The following is a 24220-nucleotide window of genomic DNA, read 5'->3' on the forward strand; positions in this document are numbered from 1 at the left end:
AAACAAACAAAACAAAAGTAGAGCTGTTGCTTAAATGGTAGAATGCTAGCCCTGAGCAAAAAGAGTTCAGGGACAGTGCCCAGGTCCAGAGTTCAAACCCAGGACTGGCACCAAAAGAAAACCAACAACAACAACAACAACAAAAACCCACACGTCCCAAAGACATATAGAAGAAAAACAAAAACAATCATTCCTAGTAAAAGACAGGAAATAAAAAACTACATAAACGAACATGAATTACCTGGCAATGGCACCCCCTAACACCTTCTCTGCTTGGTCTCCAATAACCTCTTGCCTTAGGTAATATAGCATTCGTACTCTCAACAGTACCCTAGAATGATGGAGGAAGAGTCAGTTTAGCGGGAGTGTAGAGTTTTAAATGAGAAATATTTTTGCTAAATTCCATCCTTACTTGTTACACTGATGTTTCAAATGCTTCTTATAACTCTCATCTTGGAAAAGAGTATCAGGATTGTATTTCCGGATCCAATCTGCCTTATGGATGTCGAAAGTACTTTGTGACTTAACTTTTTTCCCCTTGCGTCCACGAGGCACAGGGATTGACAGACCTGGGAGAAGGGAGACATCAAAGACTTGGATTGAGAAAAACCCTTAGACCCCAAAAGGACTAGATTACTTAAAGAAGTATGAAAAGTAAGGAGTTGGGAATTACCTGAATGATTCTGCAATTCTTTTGTCTTGCCATTTTCAGCAGGGCTAATCAAATCCCAAATGAAGCCTTTGATATTTTCATCTCCACGGTAGTGTAGAAGGCAGTACACAAGAATAGCACGGCATATTGTCTCCACATCTCGTTCAGTCATCCGCCGCTTAAAACGTCCATGGGACAAAATGTCTCTCCATCGTCCCCAACTAACAAAATAGCAAAGATATTCCCCAAAAAGTGGGAAACAAAGTAGTGAAATGATTATAATAAATACTATGAACTCCCTCAAAGGAAAAAAATTTTCCACATGACCCCCTTAGTCATAGAGGGCAACTGGAAAGGCTACAAGATGTCATTCAGGATGGAGATACACTACTTTTCAAGTCAACACGGTTTCTTACCCATATACCAGGAGATGCTTTTCCACCCGAAAGCAGTCAGTGCGCCCATAAGCATGGTGACGATCATGTCTTCGGGAGCGTGGCCTCTCATCATCCTCACTTTCTAAATCAGAGAATTCAACCAAGTCATCATCTTTCAAAGTGCTGAAGTGGCGGGTCTGTTTCCGTACTCTAGGTGTGTCAATCACCAAATTATTCTGTGCAGAGAAGAGAAAAATAAGCTTTCTTTTCATTTTAAAGTCATGTAAAATAATCCACAAGTATTCAGGAAGCAAAGGTGGTTGATAACTAAGTATTTTTCCAGGGCCTTCTAGGTAGAAAGTTGTTAGAACAGTCCTTACCTTAAATGTACCCTGATAAACTGCAATTTGCACCAAAGAACTAGAGCAGTTATAAAAATTCAAATTAGTGTAACATTTCCTCCTTAAAGGAAGAATAAGCTCACCTTGCTATTAAGCAAGTCCATGTCTAGGTCAGCCTTTTTTGCCCACTTTTGCCAAAAATTGGGATCATCCAGAGAAATATCAGTTCTATTTTCAGAAGCAACAAAGCTTGCCTAGTAAGAAACAAATGCAAGGTAAAGTTAGTTATGTTACCATTTTGAACAACGGGAAATCAGCAACTACATTTGAGAAAACATATTTAAATTGTAGAGATTCCCATTTCTATCTCAGCTTTCCTAGTATCTGTTACAGACATGTCTGAACATGCCTTGGCAAAGGTAGAACCTTTTCCTTCAGATTCAATAGTAATGGTTGTAGTTCGTCTTAACAAGATCTGGTCTATGTCCTCTTCACAAAACTTGGAGCCCTCATCATCTTCCTCCATTATGGCTGCATAAGCCCCTTTTCTTAAGAGATCTTCAATCTCTTTCTTGGAGAACTGCTGGATCTGCAACAGAAAAATGAAAAGACTACCAATAAAATATTATCTAGCCATACCTAATATTTCATTGTAAGAAATATTACTACCATTACTATTAGCCAAGGCTCAGGATCTCTCATGTTCAACACTGGGTTTGATCATTAGAACCATAAAGATAAAAAAAAAAAGTCTTCTTAATGCATTGCAATTATTGTCAGTTTATTTAAAAAAGAAATAATTGTGAATTCAGACCAAGTGCAGTGACTCACGCTTCCAACACTAGCTACATGGGAGGTGGAGATGAGGCGAACAAGAGTGGAAAAAAAGTTTTCAAGACTTCATCTCAACCAATGTCTAAGCAACCTACAGGGAAAGGCAAATAGCTGGATGTGGTGGCATACACCTGTTATCAAAGCTACATGTAGAAGCACAAATAGAAGTTCATAGTTCAGGCCAGCCTAGGCATAATAAAGCTAGGCCCTATTATGAAAATAATCATTGTAAAAAGGAGCTGCTGCAGTGGCTCAGATAGTTAAGAGTGTCTGCCTAGTAAGCATGAAGCCCTGAATTAAAATCTTAGTACATAAAAAAACAAAAACAATTTTTAAAACTTGAGAATTAAGACAAAAATTTCCTGTATAAAAAGTCTTTTCTAGCCAAGCACTAGTGGCTCATGCCTATAATCCTAGCTATTCTGGAGACTGAGATCTGAGCATGGTGGTTCGAAGCCACCCAGGCAGAAAAGTTCCCATGAGATTGTGATCTCCAGTGAATCACCCCAAAACCAGAAGTGGCACTGTGGCTCAAGTGGTAGAGTGCTACCCTTGAGCACAAAGAGGCTCAAGAATAGCATCCAGGCCCTCAATTCAAGCCCAACATCCAACGAAAAAAAGTCTTTTTCTCTACCTGCAGATGAATCACTAAAGACATATCCATTAATTATGACTTACACCAGTGATGTTGCCATCCCGACCACTCATGGACTGAAGCACAGCCTTATCCAATCCCAACTTGAGGCTAGCCTTATCAAACATCTCTCTCTCATAGGAATTACGAGTGATAAGTCGGTAAACCTTCACAGCTTTGCTCTGTCCAATTCGATGACACCGTGCCTGAGCCTGGTTGATTTTATTTTTTAATGGATGGAAAATAAAAAAGAAGATAAAATTAAAGAATGAAGGATACCTAATACCAATTCACAATTCTTTCACATTTATAAAACATCCATGAGAAAAACTAAAAGCAAAATCTACTTCAAAATGAAATTATTGGGGCTGGGAATATGGCCTACTGGCAACAGTGCTTGCCTCGTATACATGAAGCCCTGGGTTCGATTCCTCAGCACCACATATATGGAAAAAGCCAGAAGTGGCGCTGTGGCTCAAGTGGTAGAGTGCTAGCCTTGAGCAAAAAGAAGCCAGGGACAATGCTCAGGCCTTGAATTCAAGCTCCACAACTGGCAAAAAAAAAAAAAGAAAAGAAAAAAAAAAAGAAATTATTGTCAACAATAGAGTCAGCTAACTATAATCCGCTCATTTAAACAATTTTAATCCCACATAGTCATACCTATTCATTTGCATAGCACAAAAGCTATGGGAGCAGATATGAGAAGTTGCAATAGCAATTAAGAGCCCACAGTCTTTATTTACTATTAAGTTCTTTACAAAAATCTGACTACTACACAACTTTCATACTCTCTGAAAGACAGATCGAAGAGATCTTCATTTTGTTGGGGTTTTCTCTTTTGTTTTGTTTAAAAAATAAAACAAAAATACTCCTTGGTTAAGAAGTTAGTTACTGTGAAAATAATTTCCATTACCTGCAAGTCATTTTGTGGATTCCAATCTGAATCAAAGATGATGCAGGTATCAGCTGCTGTAAGATTAATTCCAAGTCCACCAGCTCGAGTACATAGCAAGAAGACAAAGCGGTCAGAGTCAGGCTTGCTAAAGCGATCTATAGCAGCCTGTCGAAGATTTCCTCTAACTCGACCATCTATGCGTTCATACAAGTACCTGAATAGGGGAAAGTCACAGGAAAAGAAAAAGGTTAAGCAGCAGAAGAAAACAAAGCTGGAGAAGAACAATACCAGTACGCTCTATTTTTGCTGATGAGCCTGTATCTATAGTTGAAAGTGAGAGCCTTGAATACTTTACTACAATTAGTCAACTCTAAAAGTCAGGCTTTGAAAATATTTTTTTTTCTTCCTGTTTTGGTGATCAAACTCAGGACCTCAGGCAAGCATTAAACCATTGAGGGACACTTCTAGCTTACATTGTAACCTTATGAAGATATAAAGATTAGAAAACCCATTTCTCACCTCCTCTGGATTAGATAGTCTTCTAGTATGTCTAGGCAGCGTACCATCTGGGAAAAGATCAGAACTTTATGGCCACCAGCTTTAAGCTTTGGAAGTAACTTGTCAATAAGAACCAATTTGCCAGCTGAACGAACCATAGCCTGCAGGTGGAAGTCATGAGGTATAATGTGGCAAGCTTCCCGAAATTCTGTTAGGATTTTTTCTTCTGCACCTGCCAGAAGAAAAATCAAACTTGTTGTTGAAATTCAGTGAAATCATCTATTTAATCTGATTATTTGAGTTAGTACTTATAAAAAAATATGTAAACATATGGATAAGGACTAATGTGAAATACACAAACCACTATTACTAGAATACAGGTGCCCCTCAACTCCAAAATGGAGTTATAGAGCACATTTGTTGAGAATAAAGTGAGATATAATTAAAAAAAAATTTTTTGCCAGTCCTGGGGCTTGAACTAAGGGCTGGGTACTGTCCCTGAGCTTCTTTTGCTCAAGGCTAGCACTCTATCTCTTGCGCCACAGCACCACTTCTGGCTTTTTCTGTCTGTATGGTACTGAAGAATCAAACCCAAGGCATCATGCATGCTAGGCAAGCATTCTACCACTAAGCCATATTCAGAGATATTATATATAAAATTGAAAAAGTTGAAAGTATAAAGGACAAAAGGGATAGAAAGTTACTTCCATAAAAAAAATGTTCCACATGGGTAATTTTTTTGGGGGGGCGGGGGGAGGAGTTGGTCATGGGGCTTGAACTCTGGGCCTGGGCACTGTCCCTAGCTACTCAGCTCAGGGCTAGTGCTCTACCACTTGAGCCATAGTATGTCATTTCGGTTTTCTGGTGATTTATTGTAGATAAGTGTCTCATGGACTTTGATGCCCAGGTTGGCTTTGAACTATGATCCTCAGATCTCAGCCTCCTGAGTAGGATTACAGATATGAGCCATCAGGACCCCAGATGGGTAATCTTTTTTTTTTTTTTTTTTTTTTAAGAAGAAATCCTTTAGGGAAAGGAGCAGTCAAACTATCCTTATTTGTAGATGACAATCTTTTTTTTCTGCATTTTTAATTTTTTTTTGCCAGTCCTGGGCTTGAACTTAGGGCCTGAGCTTCTTTTTGCTCAAGGCTAGCAGTCTACCACTTGAAGCACAGAGACACTTCTGGCTTTTTATATATGTGGTGTTGAGGAATTGAACCCAGCGCTTCACGTATGGTAGGCAAGCACTCCCAGCCCAGATGACATAATCTTATACCTAAAGAACCTGAGAGATTCCATCCTCAAACTCCTAGAGTTAATAACTTTGGCAAAGTAGCAGGATACAAAATCAACCCACAAAAATCAAAAGCCTTTCTATATACCAACAATGTACAAACAGAGAGGAAACTGGAAAAACAATTCCATTTACAATAGCCTTCAAAACAAACATTTTAGGGAAGTGATGCTGTGACTCAAGTGGTAGAGTGCTGTCTTGAGCTGAAGAGACAGTGTTCAGGCCCAGAGTTCAAGCCCCACAGGTGTCAAAAAAAAAAAAAGGAGTAAACCTAACTAAGGAAGGAAAAGACCACTATAGTGAAAACTATAAAAATTTGAAGGAAGAAACTGAAGACAATATCAGGAAATGGAAGACTTCCTATGTTCATAAATAGGTAGAATTCTGTGAAAACGAGTATACTGCCAAAGGCAATCTACAAACTTAATGCAATCCACCACCCACCCACCCACCCACCCCCCCCCCCGCCATCAAAATCCCAGTGACAGGGCTGGGGATATGGCCTAGTGGCAAGAGTGCTTGCCTCATATACATGAGGCCCTGGGTTCAATTCCCCAGCACCACATATACAGAAAGCGGCCAGAAGTGGTGCTGTGGCTCAAGTGGCAGAGTGCTAGCCTTGAGCAAAAAGAAGCCAGGGACAGTGCTCAGGCCCTGAGTCCAAGCCCCAGGACTGGCAAAAAAAAAAAAAAAAAAACCCAGTGACAAAGTTTCCAGTATAGGAATGGATTTTGAAAGCTTCATTTAGGTGTCTTTGGCATTTCATGCTTTGGATTTTGCTGTCATTTTTCCTAGTGCAATTGTAGTTCTTTGTTCTCACTCACTTTCAAATAGCCAAAGCACTTTTAGGTTAAAAAAAAAAAAAAAGTGCTGGTGGTATCACGATGGCAGACCACAAGGTCTACTATAGCGTTACAATAACAAAAACAGCTTGGTACTGGCACAGAAACAAGCCCAAAGATAAAAAAACAGGAAAAAAAAAAAAAGCCATATAACTACATCATGTGATATTTGACAAGGAGCCAAAGGATACATGATGAAAAAAGTCTATTTTTTTGTTGTAAAAATTGGACACCCAGGGCTTAGAGTATGGCCTAGTGCTTGCCTGGTATTCATGAAGCCCTGGGTTTGATTCCCCAGCACCACATATATAGAAAACAGCCAGAAGTGGTGCTGTGGCTCAAGTGGCAGAGTGCTAGCCTTGAGCAAAATGAAGCCAGGGACAGTGCTCAGGACCTGAGTCCAAGGCCCAGGACTGGCAAAAAAGAAAGAAGAAATGTACTCACTGCCTTACATATGAAACTATAAACCCTCTGTACTTCACTTTGACAATAAAGGAAAAAAATAAATGGGAATACACAAAGTTTAAAAAAACAACTGAACACCCATATGTAGAAAATTAAAATTAGATCCCTGTTTGTCACCAACGTACCAATATCAACTCAAAGTGTATCAAAGACCTCAAAATAAGACCTGTAATTTTGAAACTACTGTGACATGGAATAGGAGAAACATTAGAACTTACAGGCATAAGTAGAAACAGAGTGGGAGAATATCTTTACCAGCAATACATCCAACAAATACCTAATATAAAATATAAACAGGGATTTCAAAAACTAACACCCCAGGGCTGGGGATATGGCCTAGTGGCAAGAGCGCTTGCCTCATATACTTGAAGCCCTGGGTTTGATTCCCCAGCACCACATATACAGAAAATGGCCAGAAGTGGCGCTGTGACTCAAGTGGCAGAGTGCTAACCTTGAGCAAAAAGAAGCCAGGGACAGTGCTCAGGCCCTGAGTCCAAGGCCCAGGACTGGCAAAAACAAAAACAAAAACCTAACACCCCACAAAACTAATAAACGAATCAGTAAATGGGCAAAGGAACTTAAGATGAGAGAGTTCTCAGAAGTATTAAGAATAGCAATTATGCTGGGTGCTGGTGGATCACACCTGTAATCCCAGTTACTCAGGAGACTGAGATCTGAGAATCCTGGTTCAAAGCCAACCCAGGCAGCCTAGTCTGTGAGACTCTTATCTCCAATACCAGAAAACTAGAAGTAGCACTGTGGCTCAAAGTGGTAGGGCACTATCCTTGAGCAAAAGAGCTCACGGACAGTGCACAGGTCCTGGTTCAAGCCCCATGACTGACCAAAATAAAGTTTTATTGATTGATTGATTGATTGGCCAGTCCAGCCACAGCGCCACTTCTGGCCGTTTTCTCTATATGTGGTGCTGGGGAATCGAACCCAGGGCTTCAGGTATACGAGGCAAGCACTGTTGCCACTAGGCCATATTCCCAGCCCCCCAAAAATAAATAAAGTTTTTTAAAAAGGGCTGGAAATGTGGCCTAGTGGCAAGAGTGCCTGCCTCATATACATGAGGCCCTGGGTTCAATTCCCCAGCACCACATATACAGAAAATGGCCAGAAGTGGTGCTGTGGCTCAAGTGGCAGAGTGCTAGCCTTGAGCAAAAAGAAGCCAGGGACAGTGCTCAGGCCCTGAGTCCAAGCCCCAGGACTGGCCAAAAAAAAAAAAAAAAAAAAATTACAAGTGGCTCAAGAACAACATCTAGGGCCCTGAGTTCAAGCCCCACACTGACAAAAAATAAAAATAGCAACCTTTTTGAACCCCTCAATCCTCAACGTCTTTAAGTCAATGCACCCATTCTTCCTGAGGAGTGTCATTAAGATAGCAAACATGGTCACTAATTTCCTCACCATTGATGAGATATGGATGGTTGCAGCACTTGCGCAGCTCCATCATTGTGTTGAGTAGATTAGGCATGTTAGTATGACCTGCTCCTTTGGAAAGGAAGGAGAAATTTTTCTCTAAAATAGCCCGATAGTATTTCTTCTGGATGTTAGTTAGTTCTACTTCAATAATAGTTTCCTGTTTAGGAGCCAAGTTTTTTTCAACATCCTCTTTAAGTCTTCTCAGCATCATTGGCTTGAGAATGGCTTGCAGTTTTTGAACCTATGGTTTACACAAAGAGAAAGAAGCTCATTAACATGGTAAACATTCTCACGTTATAAACAAACATGGAAAAATTACAGTTTTCTACTTGAGGGAATAAATTTTGGATATCTCCAACTGATGATGCAGGTAAGAGTTAGGCTCTTGTTGCCTGCGATAACAACTTTTTTGGTACAACATTGGCCACATATCCTACCTGTTCCTCTGTCTTAAGATCCCCGAAGTCCTTGAGGAATTCTGATTCTGAAGGAAACTGTGAAGGTTCCAAGAAATGAAGCAAGCTAAACAATTCCTCCACAGTATTTTGCAACGGCGTTCCTGTGAGTAACACTTTGTGTTCCTAGAAATAGAGAAGACAGAAGATAAAACTCAAAACCTTCACGGGACTTCCCAGGGTTTCCACCCAATATATAATCTTTACTTTTATTTATCTATAAAATGATCTCAGTAGAAAAGGTTACTGTTTTAACTTTTCTTCTGCTTATTCTTCCAGTAACAAAGTATTTAAGAAACTCTCTGGTATTATTTAACATATTGAAACAAAGTAAATATTAAGATTATAAACAAATGAAGAAATGGTAACACAGACTGTTTTCTAAATTTATGTCTCTCCACATTCAACTTCCCACAGATACCCTAATTTGCTCCCCTCTAGAGAATGTACCCATGGTGGATTGAAATATGACCATTAATTCTTTACAATTCCTCCTATTAAGGCTTATCCCTTGAATCTAGCCTGGACTTGCTCTGACAAAGAAAATACAAGGGTGACACTATGTGAGTTTCAGACACTACCTCGGAGGTCTTCCAACTTCTGCTATTGCTCCTTGGAATACTATCGGAGACTATCTTATAAAGAAGTCCAGATTGGCATATTACAGGATGAAGATGATCCAGATCCCTCAGCCAATAAACCCTCATGACTGCTGCCTCCAGAAGCATCAAGAGAACACATTAGCTGGGCTTAGCCTAAGTAATCATTCTAGAGAGTCATGAAAAATATATTGGCTGTTTTAAGCCAGAAAGTTTCTGGGTATTTTGTTATGCAAGAATACGTAACAAATAGGGGCTGGGAATGTGGCTTATCAGTGGAGTGCTTTCCTAGCATACACAAAGCCCCGGTTTTTCATTCCTCAGCACCACATATACTGAAAAGGCTCGAAGTGGCACAGGGGCTCAAGTGGTAGAGTGCTAGCCTTGAGCAAAAAGAAACCAGGGACAGTACCCAGGCCCTAAGTTTAAGCCCCAGGACTGGCAAAAAAAAAAAAAAAAAAAAAAATAGGTAACAAATACTTTCCTTCTGCTCTTGTTGAGAAACACTAACATGATTCACTTGAATTCCATAATTTGCCAACTTTTATGTAATTTTCATGTTATCATTCCTATAAAACACCACCACCACTCAATACAAGTTCTAATTCTGTGTTCTCTGCTAACTTAGGGGAATCTTTGTTCTATAGAGAATTAAGAGTGAATTCTAGGTATTTGTGCCCACAGTTCAGTGCAGGGTACTCACCAGGTCCATGTGCTTAAGACTATCAAGCAGCTTGCAATTACGGTTCTTTAATCGATGGGCCTCATCTATGATGACACAACGCCATTCAATTTCACGAAGTTCTGGACAGTCTGACAAAATCATCTCAAAAGTTGTAATCAAGGCATCAAATTTGTAAGCTCCTGGGATGAGACGACCCTAAGTATAAAAGTAGTTAAGTCAGAAAAAGGCCTAAAAATGTATCTACCTGAACTCTTTTGAATTACTTTTTTTTTGGCCAGTCCTGGGCCTTGGACTCAGGGCCTGAGCACTGTCCCTGGCTTCTTTTTGCTCAAGGCTAGCACTCTGCCACTTGAGCCACAGCGCCCTTTCTGGCCGTTTTCCGTATACGTGGTGCTGGGGAATCGAACCTAGGGCTTTGTGTATGGGAGGCAAGCTCTCTTGCCACTAGGCCATATCCCCAGCCCCTTGAATTACTTTTTAATATTCAGGCAAGTTTAACAAAAAATAAAAATTACACTACAACCCTGTTCCACTGTTTATATTAGCAATAAATAAATACCAGATCACTGAATGAATACAGTGCCTTCTCAACAGAAAAATGACAGAACTCATGCAACAAAGCTAAACATTTCTGACTCTGCTCAACCTATGTATCTCTGCTAGATTGCTTAACAAAGACATTGACACTGTCGAGCAATGTGGAAATATAAGTACCAAAATAGAGGTGTAAGATGGGTATGGCATACTATGATCATAATCCTAGCCCTGAGGAGGCTGAGCAATCAGTGAGTTTGAGGCCAGTCTGGACAATTCAGTGCATCTTTACACATAGCCCTTAAAAACAAGGCACCTTACTATGGTCCACTTTCTGTAAGCCATACAATTCCCAAGACACACAACTTACCCTTGAGTCTTTGCAGTACATTTCATATTGCTGAATCATCTGCCGGCTAGCCAGGCTGCCATGGTATACAATAGTGTTCATCTCTGTCCATGTATTGAATTCTCGCTCCCAGTTGGTAATTGTGGACAGTGGAGCAATGACCAAGAAGGGGCCATGGATGCCCACATTATATACCTCCTGCAAGAAGGCAATGGACTGAATAGTTTTGCCCAATCCCATCTCATCAGCCAGAATGCAGTTCTGCCTGTAAATTTACCAGGAGAAAAAGTCTTGTCAAAAATTACCATCTTTAAAAAATCATGTACCTGGGAAGAAAACTATCTCAACAGAAAATGTATAAAAATAATACTCAGACCAAACCCATTCTTTTCTTTACCTGTTATACCAATTAAAGAGGAGCCAATTGACCCCTTCCAACTGATATTCCCGTAACTGGTTTCTGTTTTTATATTCATGTGACAGCTCCAACTTCTTCCAGGCATTTGCCTGTGGACGATTCTAAAAAACAAAAAAAAAAAAAACAAATAAGATGTAGGATACTAATAATATAAGACAAGGTATGATGGATGATTCTAGTTATTTAAATCATCTAGAAAACATAATAGCTTGTATTAAAACATGTCCCAAAACAAGGCTCCTACCAATAATTCTATTTATTTAGTAGTCTGAAATCTAAAGGACCATGATTCAAAGACAGACAAGGGAGAAAGTCTTAGAGAGTCAATCTTCTAAATAACTAGCAAACAGCTGGGCTGGATGGAGGCATGCTCAAGTAGTAGAATGCCAGCCAAGCAAGTGGGAGGCCCTGGGAAGACTCCAAAATCACCAAAAAGAAAGAAAAGAAGATAAAAGGAAACAAAAATGAAAAAAAACCCACTGGTCACATTTGGGGGATGGTTAGATAGGAACCTACCTCATTAATTTGGACATAAACAGAAAGAAAAAAGTATTTGTAGATAAAGCAAATTTCATGTAAGACTCTGGCTAGTCAATAATAATAGAACTAAGATATTCATTTTAAAATCCTAAATAAATTTATTTAGGCACTGTTTGTTTGTTTTTGTTTTTTTTGAAACAGGATCTCACTATTTTGCCCAGGCTAACTTGTGATCCTTAGCTGATCACATCAATCCCTACTCGAGGCAATGATCATAAATAGCTGCTAACATCATAAAATTCAGACTGATGAAAATACACACTATCCAACTATGAAGTGTCTAGACAACTGATCTCCCTCCTCCATCTGACCAAGTTTCAACAGAAGTATTGTCTACAATGTTAAAACATGTGGCTAAGACAGGCACTGGTAGCTCAGACTTTCCTTGCTAATGGAAAAGCTAATATCTGAGTATTATGTTTTGAAGCCAGCCTAGGCAGGGAGGTCTATGAGATTCTTATGTCCCAATAACAGCAAAAAGATGGAAGTGAGCTGAGGTTGAAGTAGCAGAGTGCCAGCCTTGAGGAAAAAAAGTTTGGGGAATGTGCCCAGAGGCCCTGAATTCAAGTCCCAGTACCACAAACATACACACACACACACACACACACACACACACACACACACACACATTTGCACAGAGGCTAGTGTCTGTCATAATGGACAACACAGCTCTAAACCTAAGCATTTATATGAAGTCATCAAAACAAACAAAAATGTTTATAAAGTACCAAAGGAGGGTTGGGAATATGACCTAGTGGTAGAGTACCCTTGCCTTGTACACATGAAGCTCTGGGTTTGATTCCTTAGCACCACATATATAGAAAAAGGAAAGTGGCACTGTGGCTCAAGTGGTAGAGTGCTAGCCTTGAACACAAAGAAGCCAGGGGCAGTGCTCAGGCCCTGAGTTCAAGCCCAAAACTGGGGGTGAGGGGGAGGAAGTACCAAAGGAGCTGGGCACTGGTGGCTCACACTTGTAATCCTAGCTACACAGGAGGATGAGATCTGAGGATCACAGTCTGAAGCCAGCTCAGTCAGGAAAGTCCACAAGACTCGTATTTCCAATTAGCCACCAGAAAACCAAGAAGAGGTGGTGTGGCTCAAAGTGGTAGAGTGCTAGCCTTTAACAAAAAAGCTCAAGGACAGCATCCAGGCCCCAAGTTCAAGCCCCACAACTGACAGGGGGGGAAAAAAGAGCAAATTGAATGCAAAACAACTAGGGACATAGTACTTGCCTAGCAAGTGTGAGGTCCTAATTTCAATCCTCAGTGTTTAAAAAAAAGGGGAGGGGAGTGACATTGTCCAAAAGAGGAACGTGTGCATACATTCCTGAATTAAGAAATGGTAACTCCTCTGTACAAAACTGCACAATAAAATTATACTTCAAAAATTAGGCCGGTCACCAGTGGCTCATACCTGTAATCCTAGCTACTCAAGAGACTGAGATCTGGGCTGGGAATATGGCCTAGTGGCAAGAGAACTTGCCTCCTACACATGAAGCTCTCGGTTCGATTCCCCAGCACTACATATATGGAAAACGGCCAGAAGGGGCGCTTTGGCTCAGGTGGCAGAGTGCTAGCCTTAAGCTGGAAGAAGTGCTCAGGCCCTGAGTCCAAGGCCCAGGACTGGCCACAAAAAAAAAAAAAAAGAGAGAGAGAGAGACTGAGATCTGAGGATCATAGTTGAAAGCCAGCCTGGCAGAAAAGTACCCATGAAACACTTATCTCCAATAAACCACTCAAAAGCCAGAAGTGGCACTGTGGCTGAAAGGATAGAGCACTAACCTTGGGCACAAAGATCAGGGACAGCCCAGGCCCTGAGTTCAAGCCCAACGTGGACCAAAACAAACAAACAAACAAAAAGACAAAAAAACAGAAAACAACCTGGGAACCATGCATAAATACATTGGTATTTGATGAATTTAAAGAGTGAGCAAAACTTTGTTTCAAGACCTAAGCACTGAAATAACTTAAAATGAAATAAAAATTTAACTCAGAATCACTTGGGAGATGGAAATGAATAGGTAGAAAAATACAAGATTGGCCAAGTATTGATCATTGTTATCTAGGTAGCAGAAACATTAGGGTATTTTTTTAAACTCTGTATGTTTGAACATTTCCATAACAAAAAGAGAAACAACAGGACTGGGAAGGTGACTTAGTGGTAGAGTGCTTGCCTAGCATGCATGAAGCCCTGGGTTCAATTCCTCAGTACCACATAAACAGAAAAGGCTGGAAGTGATGCTGTGGTTCAAGTGGTAGAATGCTAGCCTTGACCAAAAAGAAGCTCAAGGACAGTGCCCAGGCCCTGTGTTCAAGCCGCAGAACTGGCAAAATAAAAATTTTTAAAGAGAAAATATGTAGTTGGGAAAAACTAAATGACTGCTATTCCTTATTCCTGTATTTATAAAACATTGTTTTATGTCTATACATTTACTTCTAAACCCAAATGTACCTACCACCCTTTTGAGTTCTGGGTGTCTTGACTGGATGCGTTTAAATTCTCGAATTTTGCCCTCATCGACATCCTCCTTCAGCTCCCATGTACTATCCTCATAGGGCAGAGAGCACCATTTCACCAGGTAGTAAATTACAGGCTAGAAGAGAATAAACTTAGTAAATACATTCTGTATTCTCTGCTGTGGTAAAAGGATGAGAATTTGGTTATAAAATCAGATCACAAAGTACTGACACCTAAAAGATGCTGAAAAAAATCAGGCAGAACATATAACCATAAACTCACTCACGTGCTAATATACTCATTAATTTTGCCATTCTTCCATCCAATTTATCAGAATCTCTTCTAAAAGTAAAATTTCTACCCAGCTATTTTCTATAACAGTAGTACTAAAACAGGAGTAATAAGCCAAACAGTAGCACTATAACAGTACTACTATAACCAACCAACCAAAATTTAAAAAAGCAAAGAACCACTCTTTTCTTGCACTGTGTTGAAAATGAAAGAATAGAGTTCGTTCCCATATTATTTTCTCTTGGCACAAGATTTTACCAAGGCAAGAATCTGACTCATAAATCTGATTATAATGATGTATGGGTTCAAGTTACTTAGTTCAGGAGTAAGTTCAAAGTAAGTAAGTACAAAGAACTATTATCTTTTATTTTTAATAGACAATGCATTTATTCATAAAGATATATATAATAGTACGTATAATATACTACATGTATTATATGTACACATATGTATGGTTAAAAAGTGAAAATAGCATTTAAACCTTAGAGTTTCATGTCACAGAATTAAAAGCTATGGAAAACGGAAAAAATGTGGAAATACATGCACCAGTACTATTATCTTAATAAGGTTTTCTTTTTCTCCACTGGTCACTATTACAAGTAATAAAACTTTTGTAAATAAAATGACTGACATGTTCAATGGTAACCCCTTTGTGCAAATGCTTAAAGATAATAAAAATAATATGACAGAAGGAAATGTAGGCATAGCTCAAGAGGTAGAACACCTGCTGTGAGTGAAAAAGCAGAGCGAGAGAGCATGAGGCACTAAGGTCATGCCCCAATATTGGCACAAAATACATACAAAAATAAAGTCTAAATATAATTTGAAGTAAAGTTGAAAGAAATAATGTTGAACACATTGATGGTTTAGGTTGGTATGACTCTTATTTGGAAACTAAAAGAGCTTTTGTGAAACAAGTGTTTGAGCACTTACTAGTACAGCAATTCCCAAGTCAAGCTATGGATGAAAATCACTCAAAAGAACCAATTTAAAAATTAAGACATTGGAGTCCCATTCTAGACTTATAGTGGGTGTACAATCTCAAAATGTGTTGTAAACAAATGCTGGAGGGGATGTGGAGAAAGAGGAACCCTTCTCCACTGTTGGTGGGAGTGCAAATTAGTACAACCACTCTGGAGAACAGTATGGGGGTTCCTTAAAAAGCTCAGCATAGACATACCCTATGACCCAGCCATACCACTCCTAGGCATCCATCCTGAACAACAGGTCTCAGGATATCAAAAAGACATCTGCACATCCATGTTTATTGCTGCACAATTCACAATAGCCAAAATATGGAAACAACCCAGATGCCCCTCTACAGATGAATGGACCCAAAACATGTGGTACCTATACACAATGGAATACTACAGAGCGATTAGAAATAGTGAAATATTAGTATTCGCAAGGAAATAGTCAGAACTTGAACAAATAATGTTGAGCGAGACAAGCCTAGAACACAGAAAACAAAGGGGCATGGTCTCCCTGATATATGACTGTTGTGGGGGGGGTGGGACGACAGTAGGGACCAGGTCTGCGAAACAAAAAACTTCTCGTCAAATGGTATTTCCACAGGTTTGTGTCAGCAATCTTACATTACGTATCTAAAACCAAACAACTACTAAACATAAAAAGGTCTAAAATAGACCTCTCAGTGGATCACAATAGTTCAATAGCTATGTATATATGATCATATAAGACAAGGATAAGCAAACTATTATTGACATTATATTTAAAGTTCTAGGTGAATTTCCTTTGGCATATGCCATGTGGCTGCTGTATATGATTTTGGTACACTGGGTATTGCATATATGCCTACCTGATCTAGGAAAGGGAAAGAAAAATGAGGATGTAAGATATCACAAGATATGTACTCACTGCCCTATTATGTAACTGTACCCCTTTTGCACAACACCTTGTCAACAAAATTTAATTAATAAATAAAATAAAATGACTAATTAAAAAAAGTTTTAAAAATGTGTTGTAAAATACAAATTCAAGGTATGGCACAAGTGACAAAGCACCAGCCATGAGTGAAAAAGCTGAGAGCACAAGGTCCTGTTCTAGATTGGTGCACAAACATACAAAAACAACGAATATATATACATATACACACACACACACATATCTTCAGAAACTGACAAATGTAAAGCTTTTAACTCATATTGAATTCTAAAACTATGTAGTTGTCAACAACATGATTGGCAGAAACCAAGAATATTTTTATGATCATAAGTTCCCTTTCCCCTGCCCCAGACCCTGTAATGGTCTTGTATAAAAAATCTGAAAGAAAATGAGACCCACGTGGATGACTTTTCAGCTCTAGATATTTAACTTTGAGGGAATCCACATTTTCAGCTTCTGTACACCCTGGCCTTCCCATTCTCTTTCAAATGACCCCACAAAAAAATTCAGAAATACCTTTTTAGTTCAAGAGATTTTTCAGGCACATATGAAAAATAACAGATTAGCAAGCAGACCAGCAGAAATCTATACAAGGCTTTTTATGTCCTTGCATGTCCCAACTCACCTCACCATTATCCTTGTCTATGCTGTGAGACTCATCCAATATCCTATCCACTTCTACATAGTCGGGATTAAATGGCTCTTCATCCTAAATGAGTTATGAAACCAAACGGTAAGGAGAAAAAACTGCCCAGTAAACCTAACCTTCTTTACCATACTTTTTAGAAAATTAAATTCTACAAACATACCGAGAAAGTTACCGGAGAAAGTATCTCCTAACATAGGTTTGTTCTCCCTAACATAAGCTTGTCTCTCCATACATACTCTGGCTTCTCTTCTCCATTGCTTTTTTAGGCTTATCTCTCTACCAAACCATTCTCATAAAGATTGAAACATGCTCTACTGTTTCACATCTTAGTTAAAATCATACTTGATTCTGCATCCCTCTGTAACTGTTTTCCTGCTCTGTTTCATATCCAAACTTTCCCTCAAGTTTTATACACATGCTATCTATATTTCTTCATCCTCACTGTCTATCCATTTCACTGGCATCATACAATTAAAGTCATACCTTAACAACTCAGGAGGCTGAGATGTGAGGTTATAGTTCAAAGCTAGCCTGGGCAGACAAAGCCAATTCTTATTTCCAATTAACAAGCAAAAAGCCTAAGTGGAGGCATGATTCAGTGGTAGAACCACAGCCTTGAGTGTAAAAGTTAAAGCAAGAATGTGAGGCCCTGAGTTCAAACCCTCAGTACCAGCAAAATCAATCATAAATAACTTCCACATTGTCAGATATAAGACACATTTCTTTGCTTATCTTGCTCCAGTTTTATTAGTAGTAACCCTGTATATGACAAACTTAAAAGTTCCTATATCAGATCAGAAATGTGAGAAAAGAACTGTTTTCTCTTAACAAGAAAACTGTTTATGTCTAAAGAGACCATTAATGCCTAAAGATGACACTGGAGGGAAGAGTGCCCCAAGTGGATCAGAGATCACTGCATCAACCTTTCTGAAAATTAGGTAAGTCAACTTCACAATATTATATCCAGTAACTAACAAATAAAAAGATTGTATTTAAATCTAGGAAAATAAAATCATGGACAATGAAGTAAGGAAAGCAATAATTAAAATAAAACCTTGCCCAGGCATTGTTGGCTCACACCTATAATCCTAACTACTCAGGAGGTTGAGATCTGAGGATAACAGTTCAAAGTCAGCCTAGAAAGGAAAGTCCATGAGATTTTTATTGCCAATAAATTACTCAGAAAAAGCTGGAAGTGGGGGGCTGGGAATATGGCCTAGTGGCAAGAGTGCTTGCCTCCTACACATGAAGCTCTGGGTTCGATTCCCCAGCACCACATATATGGAAAACGGCCAGAAGGGGCGCTGTGGCTCAGGTGGCAGAGTGCTAGCCTTGAGCGGGAAGAAGCCAGGGAAGGTGCTCAGGCCCTGAGTCCAAGGCCTAGGACTAGCCAAAAAAAAAAAAAAGCTGGAAGTGGTGCTGTGGCTCAAGTGGTAGAGTGCTAGCCTAGAGCACAGAGAGGTTCAGGGACAGAGCTCAAGCTCCAGGACCAGCAAAAGGAACAACAACAACAACAACAACAATACGTATACTCACATACTCAAACTACCTATAAGTCTCTTGAAGGGTCAGGCAAAGCTGAAAACCCCAGGAATTTATCCTTCTCTAAAAAAGTGATCAAGTCCCAGTGGCTCATGCCTATAATTCCAGCTACTCAGGAGGCTGGGATATAAGGATTATAGTTCAAAGCCAACCTGGGCAGAAAAGTACCCATGAGACTCTTTATCTCCAATTAACCATCAAAAAGCCAGAAGCAGAGCTGTGGCTAAAGTGGCAGAGCACTATGCTCAAGCAAAAAAGCTCAGACAGTGTCCAAGCCCTGAGTTCAAGCCCCAGGACCAGCACATACATATGCACACACACACGCACACACAGAATGACAAACAATAATAATTCCTAATACCTCATGGAAGAAGTGTCTCATTTGAGCCATTTTGGTTTTGAAGCGCTTTAGTTTTTGATGGATTCTCTTATCCTTCTCTAGTTGAGAGATAGTAGCCCATTCACAGTGCAAATAGGAACTGCAGGAGATGGAAACAGTCATGGTTCAAGCATTTGAGATTTTTGAATTAGCCAGCAGCAGACAAGACAAATGTGTGCTTAAAGTGGAAGTTGGCTTAGATCAGTACTTTTCAACTTCTAATTTGCACACCTGGTCTGGAGTGTAAACATCCACATTTCTAAGTGGCATCTAAGTAATACTCATTAGGATAGCTAGACCATGGAAAAGGAATATAGGGTTTTATCAGAAATCACTCTCACCACACTTTCCTGCAAAGAAACAGGAATAGTCATTTCAATTCCTAAGTTTCCTTCTAAACAAGTATTTCTCTGCATTAAAAATATCAATTTAGGGGCTGGGGATATAGCCTAGTGGCAAGAGTGCCTGCCTCGGATACACGAGGCCCTAGGTTCGATTCCCCAGCACCACATATACAGAAAACGGCCAGAAGCGGCGCTGTGGCTCAAGTGGCAGAGTGCTAGCCTTGAGCAGGAAGAAGCCAGGGACAGTGCTCAGGCCCTGAGTCCAAGCCCCAGGACTGGCCAAAAAAAAAAAAAAAAAAAAAAAAAAATATCAATTTAGGGGGGCTGGGGATATAGCCTAGTGGCAAGAGTGCCTGCCTCGGATACATGAGGCCCTAGGTTCGATTCCCCAGCACCACACATACAAAAAACGGCCAGAAGCGGCACTGTGGCTCAAGTGGCAGAGTGCTAGCCTTGAGCGGGAAGAAGCCAGGGACAGTACTCAGGCCCTGAGTCCAAGGCCCAGGACTGGCCAAAAAAAAAAACATATATATATATAATATATATATTATAATATATATATTATATATATATATATCTCAATTTAGGGGCTGGGAATATGGCCTGGTGGCAAGAATGCTTGTCTCGTATACATGAAGCCCTGGGTTCAATTCCCCAACACCACATATATAGAAAATGGCCAGAGGTGGCACTGTGGCTCAAGTGGCAGAGTGCTAGCCTTGAGCAAAAAGAAACCAGGGGAGGTACTCAGGCCCTGAGTCCAAGCCCCAGGACTGGCAAAAAAAAAAACCAAAACAAAAACAAAAACCAAAACAAAAACAAAAAAACCAGATTGAGATTCACAAAAATATCAATTTGGACTAAGGTAAGTAATAAAAAGGACTATGTTCACACCCATGCTATTTTACACAAAGAGACTTTCTTACAACCCTGTGGAATTTGGGGCAAAGAGCTTTTGCACAGATAACATACTAGTTCTTGTACTTGACAAAAAATTCTTCTGCTTCAGTATACTGTCCAGAAGGAAGCTGAGAAAAAAGACAGAAATTATAGTCACTAAACTATTGTCAAAGAAAAACCATTCATTTTAACCACTCATGCTAAAATATTAATGTTCCTTGCATATATTACTGACTCAGGAATTAAGCAACTAATCTATTATTTCCTTACTAGAGGTCTGATAGCTGAGAAAAAATTTTCATGCATCCTAAACAAGTTAGTGATAAGGTAATAAGACAGTTGCTATTTACTAGTTAACTTATTCCCATCATTTCTTGTTTACTATTATGATTTCTAATACACTAGCAATATATCCTGTCACTCAAAGGAGCTCACTAAATAAAACCTGTCAGAGAGGATGTAGCTCAGTAACAAAGTACTCTAGATCCAATCCTGAAAAGTCAAAAAAATTTTTTTAATAAATAAAACCTGGGATATAGCTCTGTAACATTCTACAATAAGTTACATTTCTAACAAAATCTGTGAATATACTATAAAGGCCTTACCTCTTTCTTCACAACTCTCATAGAAAGCACTTTGTCCACAATAGCTGCATCTTCTTCACTGGGATTCTCCTATAGTAAAAAGATACTGTCAATTAAGAAATGACTGACAAGAGGACAACCCTCTAAATTATTTATGTTCTCAACTTACCACAAAGAACTGCATGGAAGGCAAAGTCTCACCATCTGGTTCTTGTACTGGTTCAGGAAGGATAGGATCAGGTTTTATTGGACCAGTTACATCTACCTCTTCTTCCTCTTCATCATCTGTGATCTTTATATCCAAGTCCTCTGTATATTTTTTTCGCTTCACCTGGCGGTTTGAGCGTCTCTTCTTGAGAGAGAAAAAACACACACAGAAACAGTTGAAATTAAAAGGGATGACACTAACCAAGATGCACTGTACTCATAAACTGGTATGTTGAGTTGACGTACAATTCATAGGTTATACAATTAAAGATGGGCATTGGTGGCTCATGCCTTCAATCCTAGCTACTCAGGGACTTAAAATCTGAGGACTGTAGTTTGACATCAGCCTGGACAGGAAAATTCCTGATACTCCTACCTGTAAACACCAAAAAGCTATAGGTGGAGTTGTGGCTCTAGTGATAGAGTGCTAGTCTTGAGCAATTAAGCTCAGGGACAGCATCCAGGCCCTGAATAGATTCAAGCCCCAAGAATGGCATACACACAAAAAAGAATTAGGATATAAAAGAGGAAGAAAGGGGAAGGGAAAGAAGAAATTTCAGAAAGGAAAGGTTAAGAACATTTTAATTTAAATGAGTTGATTCTAAAATACATTTATAGCCAGGCCCTAGTGGACACCTACAATCCTTGATAGTAAGGAGGATGGGATCTGAGGATCACTGTTTGAAGCCAGCCTCCAAGGAAGTCCACCTTGAGATAAGTCCACCTTGAGATTCTTATCTCCAATAAACCACTCAAAAACCAAGTGGGGGAAGTGGTGGTGTGGCTCAAGTGTTAAGAGCACTAGCGTTAAAAAGAACGCCAAGAGAAGGACACAGTACTTTATTGTTGTTATGTTTAATGTTCTAAGTGAATTTCCTTCGGCATTCCCCATGTGGTTACTGTATATGATTTTGGCACACTGGATATTGTATATATGCTTACCTGAACTAGGAAAGGGATAGAAAAATGAGGGAGGGTGTAACAAATAGGACAAGAAATGTACTCACTACCTCATTATGTAACTGTACCCCCTCTGTACATCACCTTGTCAATAAAATTTAATTTAAAAAAAAGAAAAGAAACTTAAGTCAAAAAAAAAAAGAGCACTAGCCTTGAGCACAAAGAGGCTTGGGAACAACAAAAAAAGATGGAAAAGGAGTACTATCTATATGGTCTCTCTATGGCTTATGGTATTTTTTAATGGTACCCGTAGCAAACTAATACACCACTTTCTAGATTTTATTAATCTTTGTCATTATAAAAACATGGCTTTTTGTTTGCTCTTTTATTAAACAAATACATTAGTTAACAGTTCACTTACCTAACAAACATGCTCATTAATTTCAATATATGCTCTCACCCTAAGCCAAGCACTGTTCTACATCCTTTGTGAATGTTTACATCCAATCCTCACAACAACCTACTTCACAGGCATTATGTGCATTTCACAAGTGAAAAAACTAAAGCTCAAATTGACGAGGCTAGTAAATGTCAGAGTTAGAACTCAAGAATTCTTGAATACTAAACTATTTATGGTGTTTTAGTTATCTCACATATAACTTTATGAATCAAGGGTATCCATCCTTCCTTTTCACTTCTAAATTTTACTATCTTCTCTATGACAACCTACCACATTTGATAACTGAAAAATATGTGTATCCATATTATTTATTTTATTTTGCCAGTCCTGGGGCTTGAACTCAGGGCCTGAGCACTGTCTTTGGCTTCTTTTTGCTCAAGGCTAGCACTCTACCACTTGAGCTACAGCACCACTTCTGGCTTTTTCTACATATGTGGTGCTGAAGAATCAAAACCAGTTTCATGCATCCTAGGCAAGCACTCCACCACTAGGCCATGTTCCCATCCCTGTGTAACCATATTATACTGAATGTTCATGACTTTATATTTAGACTTTCAATTAAACTGGACATTTTTATTGCTGTTTTTGTCTAGGTAAGGTAAAAGAATAAAAAAAATCCAGCTAGGTTTTCTTCCTTTCAGGAATTAGTAGTTAAGAGCCAGGCACTCATGGCCCATGCCTATAATCCTAGCTACTCAAAAGGCTGAGATATGAGAATCCTGGTTTGAAGCCAGCCTGGGCAGAAAAGTCCATGAGACTCTTATCCCCAATTAATCACCAGAAAACCAGAAATGGAATTGTGGCTCAAGTGGTAGCACACTAGCCTTGAGCACCAAAGCTCAGGAACAGTACCCAGGCCCTGAGTTCAAGCCCCACACTGACAAAGGAAAAAAAAAAAGAGTATTTTCATAGTCTCAGTTCAGGAGGGATGTGAATTTATTCTAACTACTCAGGAAAAGCCAGAAGTTATGCCATGGCTAGAGTGGTACTGTGCTAGCCTTGAGCACAAGAAGCTCAGGGATAGTACCTAAGCCTTGAGTTCAAGGCCTAGAACGAGGAGGGGAAAAGGGGAAGAGTTTGGTAGCCAGTTGTCCTACATACCATTCCCTCATCAATTAAAAATTTGAGTAATATACACAAAATTCTCATTAGCTAAGTCTATTTCTAGGATTACTACATGTTATTTATCTCTTATTTCTTGTCCAATTCCAAAGTCTTAGTTATCATTGTTTCATTATATTGGTGAGGCTGAGAGATTGCCCTATTCTCCTGATAGAAATGCCTTGACTATTCTTGCTTGTTAATTTTCCCCAGAAAATACAAATAACAGTTTGTCAATGCCATTAACAAAAGAGGGCTGAGCCTGGTGCTACACATCTGTAAACTCGGCACTTGAGAGGCTGGCGTAGGAGGATCATTTAGTCTAAGACTAGCCTAGAAAATATAGCTAGACCTTGTTTCAACACAAAAGTAATGCAATAAAAAGGTATCAATATGTATTAATAGCTAAGAGAGGCATTCAAGGTTCATTTAGTCCAAATCTCCATTTGCTAATGAAGAAATAAGACCAGCTAAGTACATTAGCCAATCACACAGATCTACTTTGAAGTTTCAAAGTACTATGAATCTCCTAAATGCTTTTTCTTTTTTTTTTTTTTTTTTCCTTTAACCAAATAACATTTATTTCAAATTCTCTAACAGGCCTGTGAGACTTCATTTGTAGTAATAAGATGATAAACTGGTAAGTTTCATCTACTATTTTGTA

At 39.3% G+C, this 24220-nt stretch overlaps 1 protein-coding gene across 6 annotated transcripts in view; it reads right to left on the minus strand.

Annotated features, from left to right (window-relative positions):
* Chd8 (chromodomain helicase DNA binding protein 8) overlaps positions 1-24220 on the minus strand; it is a 74578-nt gene that overhangs the window by 15930 nt on the left and 34428 nt on the right. For 5 of the 6 annotated variants that reach the window (XM_048355752.1, XM_048355754.1, XM_048355756.1 and 2 more), the window contains 20 exons: positions 21058-21240; positions 20910-20978; positions 20377-20432; positions 19043-19160; positions 17116-17199; positions 14293-14430; positions 11277-11398; positions 10901-11144; positions 10015-10191; positions 8695-8838; positions 8243-8498; positions 4253-4463; positions 3752-3947; positions 2883-3050; positions 1780-1959; positions 1514-1624; positions 1069-1265; positions 674-873; positions 413-593; positions 242-331 (listed from right to left, as the gene is read on the minus strand). In XM_048355752.1, the coding sequence (XP_048211709.1) occupies positions 242-331; positions 413-593; positions 674-873; positions 1069-1265; positions 1514-1624; positions 1780-1959; positions 2883-3050; positions 3752-3947; positions 4253-4463; positions 8243-8498; positions 8695-8838; positions 10015-10191; positions 10901-11144; positions 11277-11398; positions 14293-14430; positions 17116-17199; positions 19043-19160; positions 20377-20432; positions 20910-20978; positions 21058-21240 (3125 nt within the window). The remainder of the gene's footprint in view (positions 1-241; positions 332-412; positions 594-673; positions 874-1068; positions 1266-1513; positions 1625-1779; positions 1960-2882; positions 3051-3751; positions 3948-4252; positions 4464-8242; positions 8499-8694; positions 8839-10014; positions 10192-10900; positions 11145-11276; positions 11399-14292; positions 14431-17115; positions 17200-19042; positions 19161-20376; positions 20433-20909; positions 20979-21057; positions 21241-24220) is intronic. The other variant, XM_048355755.1, reaches the window with a different exon arrangement.

The sequence above is a fragment of the Perognathus longimembris genome, chromosome 10 (genome assembly GCF_023159225.1).
Source record: "Perognathus longimembris pacificus isolate PPM17 chromosome 10, ASM2315922v1, whole genome shotgun sequence".
NCBI lineage: Eukaryota > Metazoa > Chordata > Mammalia > Rodentia > Heteromyidae > Perognathus > Perognathus longimembris.